General features: G+C 36.5%; 1 protein-coding gene across 1 annotated transcript in view; it reads left to right on the top strand.

The window, feature by feature from the left end:
* The window catches only part of METTL15 (methyltransferase 15, mitochondrial 12S rRNA N4-cytidine), a 100,295-nt gene that overhangs the window by 43,545 nt on the left and 40,899 nt on the right, over positions 1-15,851 (top strand). The window contains exon 3 of the mRNA XM_063289543.1: positions 7,414-7,550. Within this exon, the coding sequence (XP_063145613.1) occupies positions 7,414-7,550 (137 nt within the window). The remainder of the gene's footprint in view (positions 1-7,413; positions 7,551-15,851) is intronic.

The following is a 15,851-nucleotide window of genomic DNA, read 5'->3' as shown; positions in this document are numbered from 1 at the left end:
TTACATGAACTCTTGAGCCACTCTTCACAAACCAGTACCAAACTGGACATTAGCATTATTAGCCTGGGGACTTCCAAGACAATCTCCATTAGCTCAGGGACTCTGTTAGGCAGCAGGATGGCTGGCACACTCTGGTCCTAAGATACCCCAAATAAGTAAAACTGGTTTTTCAGTGGTAAGGAAATATTGCTAGGAATTGTTATTTTAATAGATAAAAGCCATACCATATCTTCAACCTCTTCCCCTGGCTTTTTCTACTATAGAGTTCTCAGCTGAGAAAAGCTGGACCTACACAGGGGTATCCCCATACAGTGGCATCCCCCCACGTTTTGGGATAGAGTAAGATTGGAGCCTGGAGATTGGAATGTTGAATGTAATGGAAAATGTTGGTTGAGGTGCCAGGTTTTGGTTTTACCGTTTTTTGGTTTTTGGTTTTTATTGTGAGCTGCCCAGAGGTGCGCTACATAAGATGGGTAGCCGTATAAGTCTTACCAATGAATAAATCTTTTCCAACTCATTCTCTGTTATACAAGCCCAATTGGTTCTTTCTCCATGATCAAATAAAGAATGGTCATTAAGTGAGGATTACCTTATTGGCCTTAGATAATAACAGCATACCATGTACGTATGTATGTATTTCAACCTGGACCTTTTTGTTAATTTTTGTATATTTTGTAATTTAAAATAAGTTTGTTGCAACAAGGGGAAATTTTGGCTGTGAAGGACAGATTTTTGAACAGTGAAAGTCAATAATAGACAAAGTATTTGCAGAGTTGGTATAGAATGACTCATTCTAGTAACACCAACGCTCTTTATAAAATGGAAAGAAAATGAAATATTAGCAATGAATTTATTAGTTTTCTTTTATATTTATAGTCTTTCCCTTCCTAGAGTTTTTGTCGTTACATAAGCCTGTGGAATAGGTATACATAAAAAGAATGAGTTCTTTGTAGAGAACTACGTAACAGTGTCTGGCAATATAATACATGGTCAGTCTGAGATTTAACCTGCTTTCATCTATGTCAGGATATGGACCATGTTGAGTTCTACATTTTTCACTTGCTTGTCATACTATTGACCTTGACATTTTCTAGTCTGTTTTATCTAAAAGACAAACTCAGAGTAAACAAACAATATGTCAGTCCAGATAAAATTCAAGAAAAGGTTCAAAAGATGACATATGTTCATATTAATAGACTTCTGGACTCAACAGGTCTTCAGAAGTTTCCAAACAAAAGGAAGCATTAGTGCCATCCAAATCTTGGGCTGGGGGTAGGGAGTGCTGTTACATAGAGTTACAGCAACAAAGATGTCATGTCTCCTAGGTCTCACCAGATAACATTGTTTAAATGAGAGGATGCAGAGCATACTAACCCAATCAGACCTTATCAGATGGCCAAAAGAAATTGGACATTGGTGGTCCTGCAAATAACCAGGGCCTGTGCCATCAAGGGCTTTATAGGTAACAACCAGCACCTGGAATTGTACCCAAAAGCCCACAAGTAACTACTGCAGCTTGCGAAGTAGCAGTGCTTCTCAGTTTCCACAGAAAATACTTCTGCTGTTTTAGTACTACTGTAATTAATTTTGATGGTGAAATGATGCCTTGAGGTCTAGCTTTTGAAGCCAAAAGATGGGATATTAAAATAGATTATTTTTAAAACACGGTTCTATGTATTAAGGGAAGGAGTTCAGGTTCAGAAAGGCAAACCTTTATTTGTTTATTTTACAATATTTATAGCTTGTCCCAATCCAAAGAATTCTGGACAGCATGGAACAAAATCCAAACAAATGTAGTAAAAAATATAATATTTCAAAGGCACCATTTAGTCCTTCTAAGGGCTAAAAGTCCTCTAGAACGATGCTGCTTTGGCTTGCTTTCATGATACCTATAGAAGAGGGGCTGTTCATACTTTCAGAGAGAAAGAATTGCATAAAATAGGAGATAACGTTAAAAAAGCTTGTTACCAGGCCCACATCTGATGAACCTCACAGGAAGAATATTAAAGAGTAAAACAATTTGGTCCACATTATTGGAGTAATACATTTGTAAAAATTTGCAGCCAAATGCCTTGCATTTTGTTAGTCGGAAAAACAGATTTCCAGGAAAGTGATAGACGTACACTAGCTAGGCCAATTGTCACAACATTTCTGACTCCTCACATTTGGAATGTTGAGAACAAGCAGTGGTTGCTCTCACAAAATGGCTGGCTGGGTAGTGAGGGGAATTATTCACAAAACACACATTTACTAGCAGGCAAACTGATGAATATACAACCCATCGTATTCTTCACCCCTGAACTTGAAGATGCTCCCATAAGCATCTGTGGGTGTGTTAGGTGATAAAACATGCATATGATGCTGCAAGAGTTTAATATCTTTTTTTTTTGTAAAGCCAGTTAAAGCAAACAGAACAGTGAGCACTGAAAAAGTACACAAGGTCATAAATGTACCTGTTGTCACCACTTTAGGGAACCTAGGCCTAGCCTGTTTTTCCTCAAGCTTCACAGATGAAAGGTAACTAAAGGTGTTGCAGGCATACTGAAAAAGAAATCCGAATAAATTATAGTAAGCGAAGCAGGTAACATATAAGAAAGGCAATTTTAAAATTATTTATGGTATAAGTTTTATCTACTAAAAACATAAATCTTATAAAACAAATATTTTGGGGGGGAAATTTTGTTCAAAGATGGAAATAAGTTACAAAAAATGCAGAAAATATTTTTAAAAATCATACACATTTGTTATCTATAAAACATACTATTCATAAGTGTTATGTCATGCTTTAAAATGATGAAAAGTTTCTTTCAAATCAAGGATTTTTCTTGATAATTTCATGGAAATGTCCATGTCATTTACTCGGCAACTGTAATGGTATGTGGGAATAACCTTGAGAGGTGAGGGGGAGATGCTGCCAAGGAATGATCAGATAAAAGGGGGAGGAGCCCACAGCTGCATAATGGGCACAGAAAGCTTAGAAAGGATCCACCCTAACTTAGCAGGCTGTAAAATGAGACGGTGGGAAATTTGTACTTTCAGACTTGCAAGACTCTGTTAATGTAGCCTTACAATAAAGTAGAATTAGCTCATATGGTCATGTTTCCTGTCTGGTCTAGCTGGGAGGCTGACCGCAGCAGTATGGAAATGGTTTGCCATTGTCTTTCATGATTTGGGAGTGAGGGGAGCTTCTCAGCCTAGCCTGTCGCCTTCCTGGTAGTCTCCAATCCACGTCCAACCCTACTTTGCTCTTTGAGAGCAGTCTAAGTGGACTAAATGCTGCCATCTAGTTTCAATACTGTAATTAACTTTTCTTGAAGCTGGATAATTAAAACAAAAATCTGTAGGCCTATCCTAAATTAGAGGAATAAGGGATTGCAAAGAATTATTTTCTATCCTCGTAATGAGAAACTAAAATGTACAGTCACACACTGATTATAAAATTCCTTTGAGAAGATGAGAGGATATCATAACTTTCACAGAAATGTGACTCATTGCAGGAAATGTTCATATAATAACCAGTTCTAGAATTTATGGGACCATGGGAATAAAATGTCATTTAGTTGTACAGAATTAAAAAGTGGAAAAAAATAAACCCTAGGTACAACGGAAAGCAGAAATAAATGTTTATATCTTGTCTTTGTGTTGAATATAATTTGTAATTAACATGTGTGGAAGTTCAGTACAATACTTAAACTAGGGTTGCCATACAATCCTACATATATTCTGTTAATTTCCATTGAATGTAGTGGTTCTTTCCTCCCAGGAAACCAAGTATATGATTCCTGCCTTAAATACCCAAAATAATATATGTCATTTATCTTAGATATATTGAAGTTAGTCTTTCATGGATCATGCTAGTGTTATCCATGAAAGCACAGCATACATTATCTTTTCCTACAGACTGTGGGTTTGTGTGTAGCAAATAATTTCATAACATCATACAGTTTGAAGGGACCACAGAAGTAATTTATGAAGGTTGAATGAAAAGTAATGCCTCTAATGCTATAAGTCACCAACAGAAGGCAGAACTGATGCAATAGAAACTCTGACATGTTCCTTAGCTTCTTCTCTTTAACTTCAGTTGGCAGGAGGTTGCTGTGAGAAAAGGATTTGTGTTGCTGTTGTTTATGAAATAGAAGTCTGCAGTAACTACTTGTTAACATGATTGAGGCGGTGCATCATGTTTGAATTTTTGACTGCCGAAGGAGTCCCTCCAGTTGAAATTCACCATTGAATGTACATGCATATGGTGATGACTTTGTTGACATGAATAAAGTGCATCTCTGGACCAAAAAATGTAAAAATGGTGAACTGGGAAGAGCTGATTTGTGTGATCAAGAATGAAGTAGACAACCTCTGACAGCAATTGATGAGTTTCTCATGAGAAAGGTTGATGAACTGATTAAGGACTATTGGCAGATTGCTCCAAGGAAAATTGCTGTCAAGCTTGCTATTTCACAGGAGCAAGTGGGTCATGTTATTGATGTTCTTCAATATCAAAAGGCTTGTGCAAGATGGGTTCTCTTCACGCTGATGGCAGAGACGAAAGTTTCAAGACCTGAAATTTGCTAGCAGTTGTCAAACTACAAGAATGAAGGGGAAGAATTTCTTCACAGCATGGTGACAGCCAATGAAAGATGGACTCAATCCATTAATATCATCACAAAGCTTTATCTGGAAAAAAAAAACAAATCAAATCAAAACCCAGGCTTCCCTGGGAAACTCAGGTTTACAGGTTTTTGAGGATGTAGATAGTATTATTCACATGTATTTTCTTGAACCTGGCGCCACTACTAACTCAGAGCGCTACATTGCAGCACTCAAAACTTTGAAACAATGATTAAGCAGAGTTTGGAAGCACAGGAAGGAAATTTTGCTACAAGTGGCAATGCTAGGCTCACCCTTCATGAGCCATTCAAGCGGCAGTTTTGAAGCTAGATATCAGCATCTTACCCCATTCACCATACAGTCCAGACTTAATGCCATGCAACTTCTACTTTTCCCAAAATCGAAAAAATAATTTTGTGGGCATCTGTTTAACTCAAACAGGTGGAAAGGTCTGTCAGGACTTGGTTGAAGAGACAAAGTGTGGTGTTCTTTTCTGATGGCTTTAAGAAGCTTGTCTATTGTTGGGAGAAGTGTGTAGCAAATGGTGGTTATTATGTGGGGAAGTAAAGCTAACAATAAGAGCTCATTTCAAGGATTTTTTTCCTAATGTATTAAAATACATTACTCCCCTTCCTGGAGTGAGAGGCCCTTCGAACAGTCACTCATGCCCTGGTCATCTCCCAGATAGACTACTGCAATGCTCTCTACATGGGGCTACCCTTGAAGACTATCGGAAAGCTGCAGTTGGTTCAAAATGTGGTTGCGCGAATAGCGAGTGCTCCGAGATCAGCACACTTAACACCCCTACTGCGCGAGCTGCATTGGTTGCCAGTATGCTTCCGGGTCCAATTCAAGGTGTTGGTTACCACCTTTAAAGCCCTACATGGCACTGGTCCAGGTTACCTAAGGGACCGTCTTATCCCCATTACATCAGCCCGTCCCACCCGATCGTGCAGAGAGGACCCCGTCTGCAAGAGAATTCAATCTGGAGGGGTCCAGGAGGCGGGCCTTCTCTGCAACAGCCCCCGCCCTTTGGAATACCCTTCCCCCAGAAGTGAGGTTAGCCCTCTCCCTCCTGGACTTCAGAAAACAGCTGAAGACCTGGTTTTGCTGCCTTGCCTGGAATAAGGAGGGGAAGAGCTATTCTTGGGGCTGGCTGATTCCCTAGTGCTGCGGGGACTAGTTTTATGCCCTTATGGTTTGAATTAGATCTGCCATGGCTTGGATTTTACTGCATTTTATTCTGATTGATTAATGGCTGTATTTATGATTTTATGGAATTTTTAATTGTTTTTATTGTGAACCGCCCAGGGTCCCCCGTCTGGGGGAGATGGGCAGTGATAAACATTTGATAAATAAATAAATAAAAATAAAATAACCCCCTTTAATCTAAAGTCATAGAGTGGAAACGTTATTTTTCATTCAATGCTTGTAGCCCAAAACCCTGCCAGTTTAGGATACACTAGAGCTTCTCTAACAGATAAACATCTAGCTTCTGTTCGAAGACCTCTGGCAAAAGACTACTTAAAACATCATATGACAGCCTATTTCACTGGCTGACAGTTAATACACTATCATACTGTTACGTTATCCTACTAAAAATAAAGATTCTTCCAAAAAGTCAAGTGGGTCTTGTTTCCTAATCTTGCCAGCCTTGCAGGTCTTGGCAAGCATAAGCTGACAGGTCTGTAGTTTCTTCCTGCTTTTGAAGAAGAGATTACCTTTGTTTTGCTCCAGTATTTTAGGGCCTCTGAATTTTTTTCTGGAAAAAGGCAAAAAAATGTGCCTCCCCCTTGACCTCTCTTGCCAGACTTCCTTGTCTAACTTCCCTCCCTCATTTTCATCATTTGAAAAATCCTATGTTAAAATTTATTCATTCATGTTACTCTTAATCTAAACATGGCAAATTGTATTGCAACAAAATAAAAAATACAACAATAAAGAAATTAAAATGATTGAACCCTTTACAGCAATCAAAAGCAAACATGCTAGGGGAAAAAAGCAGCCTCGTGAATCAGTGCAAATTCAGAATTTTTTTCAGAAATCTTAAGAAGAAGAAGAAGAAGATGTCCATGCTGCACTTCTAAAGGTAGAGTTTCACAACAGAGATTCTGTCACTGAAATAGTGCTTAATGCTCACCATCAGTGCTCATGACACTTGTAATGTAATTTTAGTATGTAATTTTTCATTTCTTTTGTCCATTTCAACATATTAAACCTATTAAATCATAAGCCCTGTAAAGTAGAAATGTTCATATATAATATATGAAATCATCACAGAACATCACATGTTGTATTAATGTTATTTATTAAAGCTTCAAAAATGCAACATATATCATGCTGCACTGGTAACATAAGCTTGTACATTCTAGTCTGAATGATTTGATTACATGATTGTTTCACCAGGCCTGCTCACGTTGTTTAATTACACCAAATGTGTAAATAACAGTTAGCAATCCTAGGAAATGCTGAATTCATTTATATGGCCATGCAATTTTAACTTTTCTGAAGATTTCATCTAGGTGTCTACTTGAAACTCCTTTATATATCCATTTGTTATTACTTAGAAAATGTATTCCTTTCAGTTGCATTTGGAAGTTAATACAAAACATGAAGCCATGTTTAATTACAAATTTTATTAAGTAATAAGTTTAGGGATTGCCTGTAGGGATTGATGGGGGAGTTGACTGCAACTGAAAGAAAAATGTTTTTGCTTGTTAAATACAATATATAAATTAACTGAAATGGATATCAAAATGTATATGTTTATATTAATAAGTAACAAGACTTTTTTCCCTTCATCAGCATATTCTTGACATGACATTTGGAGCAGGAGGTCACACAAAAGCAATTTTACGAAAGGCAAAGGACATTAAAATATATGCACTCGACAGAGACCCCACAGCTTATGAATTAGCTCAGCATCTTTCTGAATCTTACCCGTGAGTACAGTTTTTCTTTTTGATTGATGATGGTTTCTGTGCCATTGTCGGGTCGACTGTTAGTGACCATATAGAATAATTTTCTCCATGATGATCTGTCCCTAACCTGATCCTTCAGGTCTTCCAATGGTATACCCATCACCACTTTAACTGAGTCCACCCACCTCACTGTTGGTTGTTCTTTCCTTCCATTTTTTCCAGCATTAGATTCTTCTCCGGAGAGGTGGCTTTTCATAATGTGTCAAAGTAGGATAAATTAAACCTGGTCATTTGTACCTTGAGTGAGAACTCTGGGTTGATTTGTTTGATAATCTATTTGTTTGTGTTCTTGGCTGTCCATGGTATTCTCAGGAGTTTTGTCCAACAAAATTTCGAAGTGTCAATACTCTTTCGATTCTGCGTCTTCAAAATCCAACTTTCATTTCCATAGAGTGTCACAGGGAATACCACTGCTTGCATTATTCTAATAACATCTGAACAACATTTTCAAGGCCTTCATGGCTGTTCTACTAAGTGCTAATCTGCAGTGCATTTCTTGACTACTTGTTGATGGTGAGCCTAAAAGGCAGGAGCTATCCAGCACTTCAGTATCTTCATTGTCAATTCTAACGCTGGAGTTATTATACTTAATGTCATTAGTCTGATCTTTTTAATTTTAATTTTAGTCCATTTTTTTCACTATGCTCCTTGACTTTTATTACTAGAGGTTGCAGTCCCTTGCTATTGGTAGTGTCAAAAGAATAGCACAGATTATTGATGATTTCTTCTTAGTGCTTATATATCAGCACTGATACAGTGTGTGCATGCACATGCTTGAATTTATATGAACTTTATATATAGTTTATTTTTATCTGACTCTTCTAGTGGTTTAATGGTGCTCAAAGCAGCTAATAAAAATAAAAGTCATTAATTTATTAATTTTACATTTAAAACATTGATAAAATGCATTTACATTCACACTTAAAAATGAATGATACAAGGACATTTGCACTGGTAAAGTAAAGCCAAGTTGCCTCAAGTTGAATATGACACAAACACACATACACACATTCGGCCTAAACCAAAGTCTGTAGTCTTTGCAAAGCATATCCCAGGCTACGACTTTTGTTGATTCCAGGATTGGAAGTAGATTGCTTTCAGAGGTGGGAATCCACTATAAGATATCTGTCCCTCTTTCCCAAGTTCAGGGTTTTTTTTTAGGTTATTCTATTGATTTTACAAACCTGGCTGTCTTATGGTGAAACTTTTAAATAAACAAGAAAAAATTGAATCAGTATTTTATAAATGGATGGTGGTGGGGTCAGTTATAAATTAAATCTGAATTATTTTTAAAAATCTGAGGTACGCACACACACTTTTCCTCATCTTTGTTTGATAATTGGGAGAATGCCATTATTGTTCTCCTGTAAAAAGGTGTCAGAAGTGAATGCATAAACTTTAGGGGGATTAGTTTGTTAAGTATTCCTGGAAATATGTTTGGCAGAATTGTGATTGAAAAGGTATGAGAAATAACAAAGAGCAAAATTTAGGAACTGCCATGTGACTGTGTACCAGGCAAGGAGCATGAAGATCACAGTTTTTGCTCTTCAACAGGCCATTCAGAAATGTATTAAAGAGAGTTTCTTGCACACTTGTTCAGAAAATGTATGATAAAGTGAATAAACTTGATATACAAAGTTCTGTAGAAATACATAGTTGACAGGTGGTTGCTGAAAACAGGAGCAGTATATATGACAAAATAAAGCACGTGTGAGAAAAAGTGAAATGCTTAGCAAACAGTTCTACACAGAGCAGTAAGTAGGGTAAGGATATGTGATATCCCCTTCATTGTTTAATATATTTATGGAAAAAGTATAAGGAATGCTTAGTTAATATTGGTTGGGAATGTGAATATGTGTACTCTTGTATGTACGTTTGTCTATACATGTATATCTGTATGTATATTTGTAGAAGATGTCGTACTGTTGGCTTAGAACCCAAATGATTTGCAGTGAAATGACTGTATGGTGCAATGAAAACATGGATCCTATTAAGTCTGCTGGTGCATAAGGAGGATAACAAGCCTCAAACTGGTGCAGCCTAACCCATTTTCTTCCTTGGTTTGATATTTTATTTTGAGAAATTACTTTTGACTGGTATGGACTGCTGACACTCCAAAGGGTCTGGTTTTGTTTTCAGCCCTGACCCTGAATGCTTAAGGGTCTGGGGAGAATATACTACAGCATGTTTTCCACCTATTTGGAGTGTTTATTTTCCATTACTCACAAGTCAGCTCCCCACCTCTCTGTCTACAAGGGATGTTGCCACATGGAGACTTGATTTAACTATATTTCCTTTTCTTATCTTATGCCTTGGTTTCTTTGGTGTACCATTTCTTACTCTTCTTTTATGCTTTAAATAACACTGCTTCCCCCCAAAAAGGATAGCATGATGGGTATGTACAGTATATATGTCGTAAAGATTTTGAATCTTAAAAGGAGGGTATTGGCAATCCCATGAGAAATTATTTTTACGTTGGAGACTGGATTATTCATAACACAGGTGGAAGACTTCTTACATTTCAATTCTTCCCTGTCCCAAATGTCTCCTCAGTATGCTATTTGCATCCTTCAGATTTTTTATCATGCTCTTCTTTTGTTCAGTTTGTTAAATTTTCAAGACTCTTAAGCAGAGTGATATCACAACTCTAAAGTAACCATTCTGATTATTCCCATCCCTATTAATAAAAGAAAGAGGACAAATTCCTGGTTTGCTTAGAAATTGGGTTTACAAGTAAGAGCTATGGCTCTGTTTTTGTATTATCTAGCACTGTTGTGGATTGCGTGGTCCTTCCCAATGGTGAAGAAAAGAGAAAGCATGGAACTCTCTTCTCAAATCAGTCTGATCGAATTTGTCAGCTATGTTTCATAGAAGATAGATTGGTTAGTAAAGTGCTTTGTATAAAGATCCAACCTTTGTGGTGGCTTTTACTCAGCCCTCTTATAGAATCAATCAAGGTTCCAGTTCTGTCCTGTACAGTACTTGTTTTAATAAGTAACCTCCTATGTAGCCGAGGCCATTTGCTTTGAGCTTCCTGAAAATGAAAGGCAGCCAAAACAAGAATGTAAATTACAGTGTGTCAGAGCTTCACCCTGGGCATATCAATACATCTTTCCCTATAAAGTCATGAACTTAACAGCAGAATATTCAAGGACAAGGCTTTTGTTGTTTGTTTTACAGATGTGATAGAAGCACTTACTATGATTATCAGCTACTGCAGAATCTACGAGTCTAGCCATATTTATACTGTATGTCAACTCTGGAGTTTAAGCCCTATTTCTCTCTTTCTTGCCTTTACATGATAACAGATTTTTTTTTTCCATCTGTTTCTCAGCCTTGGTTGTTGAGGGCCCTTGCTCAGTGCTTTGATAATGGCCTTTTCTGATCTCAGACATTTTACCTCTAATCTTGATGGCTTTAACATCACTTTCCCTCTTTAGTTTCCCTCTTCCCAAAGATTTGGAGATACAGGTAGTCCTTGCTTAACAACCACAATTGGGATTGGAATTTTGGTTGCTAAGCGAAGTGGTCATTAAGCGAATCTGACCTGATTTTATGATCTTTGTGTGTGTGTGTGTCTGTGTGTGTGTGGTTGTTAAGCTAATCACCATGGGCATTAAGTGAACCACATGGTTGTTAAGCGAATCATGCAGTTCCCAATTGATTTTGCTTGCTAGAAGCTGGCTGGGAAGGTCAAAAATGGTGATCATGTGACCATGGGATGCTGCAGTGGTCATAAATGCAAACCGGTTGCCAAGCACCCAAATAGTGATCACGTGACCGTGGGGATGCAGCGACGGTTGTAAGTGTGAGGACCGGTCACAAGTCTGTTTTTTCAGCACCGTTGTAAGTCTGAACCATCACTAAATGAATGGTTGTTAAGCGAGGACTATCTGTACAAGGAACTTCTCTTCACTCTTCTTGGTCAAGTGAAACTGGAAGGGCCTATATCTCTCCCTCTGTTTTGTCAGCTGGAGATGATGATAGAGTTTCTTTATTTGTGGATGTTCTACTCTTCCTCCTTCCTGCTTGGGAAGGATTAAGTATTTCTATTTCTTATTTCCATTTCTTCTATTTTTACTCCCTACAACAACAAACTGTCAGGAAGACAGTGGATTTCCATGTCCTTAATGTTTTTTTCAGCTGCTCTCCCAGTCCAAAATTCTGTCTTTCAGCTTCAGGTGAGGTGGTCTCAGTCTGTCAGTTGTAGTACAACTACCTTTTTTCCCCTTCCCAATCCAGTCTGTCTCCACCTCAAAATCAGGCATCCAGCAGTAGGACTGATTTCGCCTGGAATGTCCTTTTGTTTCTCAGCCTTGTCACTTCACAACTTGTATGGACTTCAACTCCCAGGATTCCCATGCTGGCTTTAAATCACAAGTTTAATTGCAGTTTTTATCACCGTTGGTAAGTTGTTTTTTTTTTTTTTAATAGTTATTTCTGGGATATCCAGTGCCAATTTTAATTTTTATTATTTTGACAGTTGAAATAGAAGATTGGCAGGTACTAAACTTTATTGTATCAGGAGACCATTCATATTTTTTGCATTTCTGAGTTGCTTTTTCTCGATCACTGTGTATGTTGTTCAGGAGATGTAATGAATACATACCCACACACATATAGAAACACACATGCAAACATGGAGAAACACACACACTCTGTTTGATCATTGAAGCTGATGTTTATATATTCTGAAGACTATTACCTTTTCAGTATACAACTGCTGTGAATTTTCAAGTGTTCAGCAAGAATCTTGTCTCAAACTTGGTACCACAGCAACGGAATTCAAGCAATTATTCTATGTGCAATATTGTCTGAACTAATATGATTTATTTGAATTTGAATAATACCATAGCATAGTTAAACTCTGGAGTCTGTTGAAATGTTGTGATAATGGCAGCCAGTTTGAATGGTTTAAAAAGAGAGTGGACTGGTTCGCAGAAGACTGGTCTTTCAATGGCTACTAATATTGCTGGCTGTTTATTGCCTCTTGAATAATAGGCAATATGACTTAAATACTAATTGCTGGGAAGCAACAGCAGAAGGAAACTCTTGCTTTCAATTCAAGGGTTGTGAATTTACTAAATGTACCCAGCTTGGATACAGCATGCAAAAATGGAGCTTACAGCCTGATTCAGCAGAGCTGTTATGTTCTTACATCAGGTACCATTGCTAAAATAAGCATCCTAATGCCACTATCCTGTGCCTGCTAACTGGGAGTAAGCCCTTTGAACTCACTTGGGTTTATTTCAGAGAATGTAGGCATAGGATTGCACAGAAAATCTCTGATGAAAAGAGCTCGTTTTTAGTTTGCTGTTTAGGATTATTCTGAGAGATTTCTAATTTCTACATTGCAATGATTTCCTAGAAATTTCACTGAGAAAAAAAAATATATATTTTCATTCATTCTGCTCTTATATATATTTCTGTGTCTGTAAAGTTTTATTTTGTTTAACTTTATGCTGTCTTAGCTGAAGTGTATGACACTTTGTGAAAGCTTCTTGATTAGAAACATAGCATATAAATATGTAAGATAAATAAATATCTAAGGTGATTATACATTAAAGTAAAACATTAATATGTGTGAAAACCCAACTTTGACCATACTGTGAATCCAATAAAACTCTACAGGAATATTATTGCAGGTCAGTAGAGAGCACCTCAGTAAACAGAATGAGGCCACCACACAGATGACAAACTACCCAAAGTCAAGGCCAGGTTTTTGGTCTGCTGGGCCTAATTTGAATGTTGGGAAGTTGTGGTTTCTCTTGAAAAACTGTGTTTGGGGGGGGGGGGAGATTCACCATTCAAAATAGTATAGTATAGCAGTTAAGATTCTGAAGTTCTTACTCAACTCTAGAGCTCACTGGATACCTTTGAATGAGTTACTCTTTTCTTGGTCCAACTCTTGGTTCAGGGTTGTGTTAGTATACATGGAGATTGCTCCTCTTTTTACTATCTTGAGCTCATACAGACAGTATGTATAAATGCAGTCAACAATAAATAACTAGTTACAGAGCACCAGTTTACTGGAATGCTAACAGTTACTTCAGCTTTCTTCCTACAGGATATTCCCTATAATCCCTGCTGATCTTGATCATTCTGGGCAACTCAGTATAATTTCAAAGTACTGAACTTTGTAAGAAAGCTTGCGGGATCCTTGCAGGGTGCCGAGCCATTCTTACAGATAAATATAGATGTACTGTATATCGGTGTGGTTTTGGTATTTATCTGTTTTTATGAATTTTTTTTGGTTCTATATGCTGCCTAGAGTCCTTTGGAATTAGGCAGCTATAACAAATTTATATAAATAAATAAAAATGTATTTTTTTTTATTTATTTATATGGCCACCCATCTCTATTACATGACTCTGGGTGGCTTAAAAGAGTCACAAGTATGAGATGGGCAACTATATAAATTCAATAAATAAATAATAAACAATACTTAAAAGAGAATAAAACAAAATAACAAAATTATATTTTATCTTGTTTTAAAGATGATGCTGGATGTTTAGTGGTTTCTTTGCAGCATGTTAGTTTCTAATTCTTTTAATTAAAAAAAAAGATTGGGCAAAGAGTTTGGTGGATGTCTAGGAAGCTGTCTGCAGGCAAGTTTTCCTAAACCTCTGCATTGCAGAATTCATTAGTTTAAGACTAAATAGCTACACTTACAGTTCAGATTGTAATGTTCCTATCTCCATTCATTGTTTGAAATTGTAAGAGATAAGTAGTGCATCATTTAAAATCAAATTATATCTTACAATTTATTTTTGCTTAGATTAATTGGATAACCTTTGTGTGCATATACATTCAGTAAATTAAAGGCTCACTGTTTGTGAGGATGTTTAACATATTTTCTCCTTCTAATTTAAGGTATTTAATGAAGATATAATGCCAACTTAACAAAAAATAAATTATAATAAAATGGGTCAGGTTGTATTAGGCTTGTAGTAATGGGAAAGAATCTTTTGATGTGCATTCTGATAAAGTCAAACAGCAGGAACTACTGTGGTGATTCCAAAACAAAATAAAATACTGTCGATAGCGATATAAATTGCAAATGCATTACTTTAAAAAACACTAGAAAGAATGCTATAAAGATGCATGTGCTAATCTAGAATAATTGTATCTTTAAAAGAATGGAAAGCTGTATGGTAGAGTTAAGCTGTTACAAAGTGCTTCATTGTTTGGTATGCTCATATCAAGAACAGGGCTAAGTATGTTAATTGCTTTTCTGAAAACATAATCTTTGGGTCAAGGTAAAATTAAATGGATGAAACAAGATAGTGGCGGGGAGTTTGCATAAAATTTGAAATACAAAATGAGCCATTTATGTGAAGCACATAAAACCTATGTGGTACATTGGTTTTCAATAACCATGGGTTCATTTCAGGTGAATTGATTACAAGCAGTAGAAATTTCTACACCAGAGTGTTTTATCTCCTTAACTTGCCTGTTAGCAATTCTGAGTACCAACTATCAAATTTTGAAAAGTGATATGCAGAATTAGTCTTTTGAGGAAAAAAAGGAATAGCCAAAAGCGAAAAAAAGCTTTTTTGTCCTGTAGCTATTTGCATAGTTTCTTCCAGTATGACAAATTTTTACCTAACATTGGCAGGTAGGGCTACATACTCATTATACAGAACTGATAGAACAAAAATCTATTAATATTTTGTTCAAGTCTCTTTCAGGATTTTTTTCTTTCTACTAGGAAAAAAATAGGTGCAGCATTCATGCACTTCAGCTGGATTTTTTTCCTGCTTATAAAATACAGAATTTGTCTGTATTATTTTAACACAGAATTTAATACAGAATTTGTCTGTTTTATTTTAGAGACCCAAGCTATTTGTTGTGTGAATAAAATGTACTGATTTGGAAACATTTGGTGAACATTTATAAAACTGTGGATATTGTTTATAAAATTAATTTCCACAAACTGAAATCTTTTCTTTTTTTGAATATTCCAGTTTTGGAATATCAGCTGATGGGCTCCACATTCCATCTGCAAAGTACTATATACTAGTAAGAATCTTTACAAATATAATTTATATCAAGTTTTGCTATCATCCTTAGGAGGTAGAGGGTAATTTAATATAGAATAATAGCCCATATTATTTCTTCAGTTGGAATTACATTTGTTTACCATGACTCCCTGTGCAGAATCCCAGAAATGTGTTTCAATTGGATGCTCAAATTAAGGTCTTGCTTCTCTATCTCTGAAATGTAATTTTCAGATTTTAATGGATCAAATAAGTATAAAAG

The sequence above is a fragment of the Candoia aspera genome, chromosome 1 (genome assembly GCF_035149785.1).
Source record: "Candoia aspera isolate rCanAsp1 chromosome 1, rCanAsp1.hap2, whole genome shotgun sequence".
In the NCBI taxonomy this organism is placed as follows: Eukaryota; Metazoa; Chordata; class Lepidosauria; order Squamata; family Boidae; genus Candoia; species Candoia aspera.
Note: the sequence above shows the minus strand (reverse complement) of the source record. Positions and strands in the feature narration are given on the sequence as shown.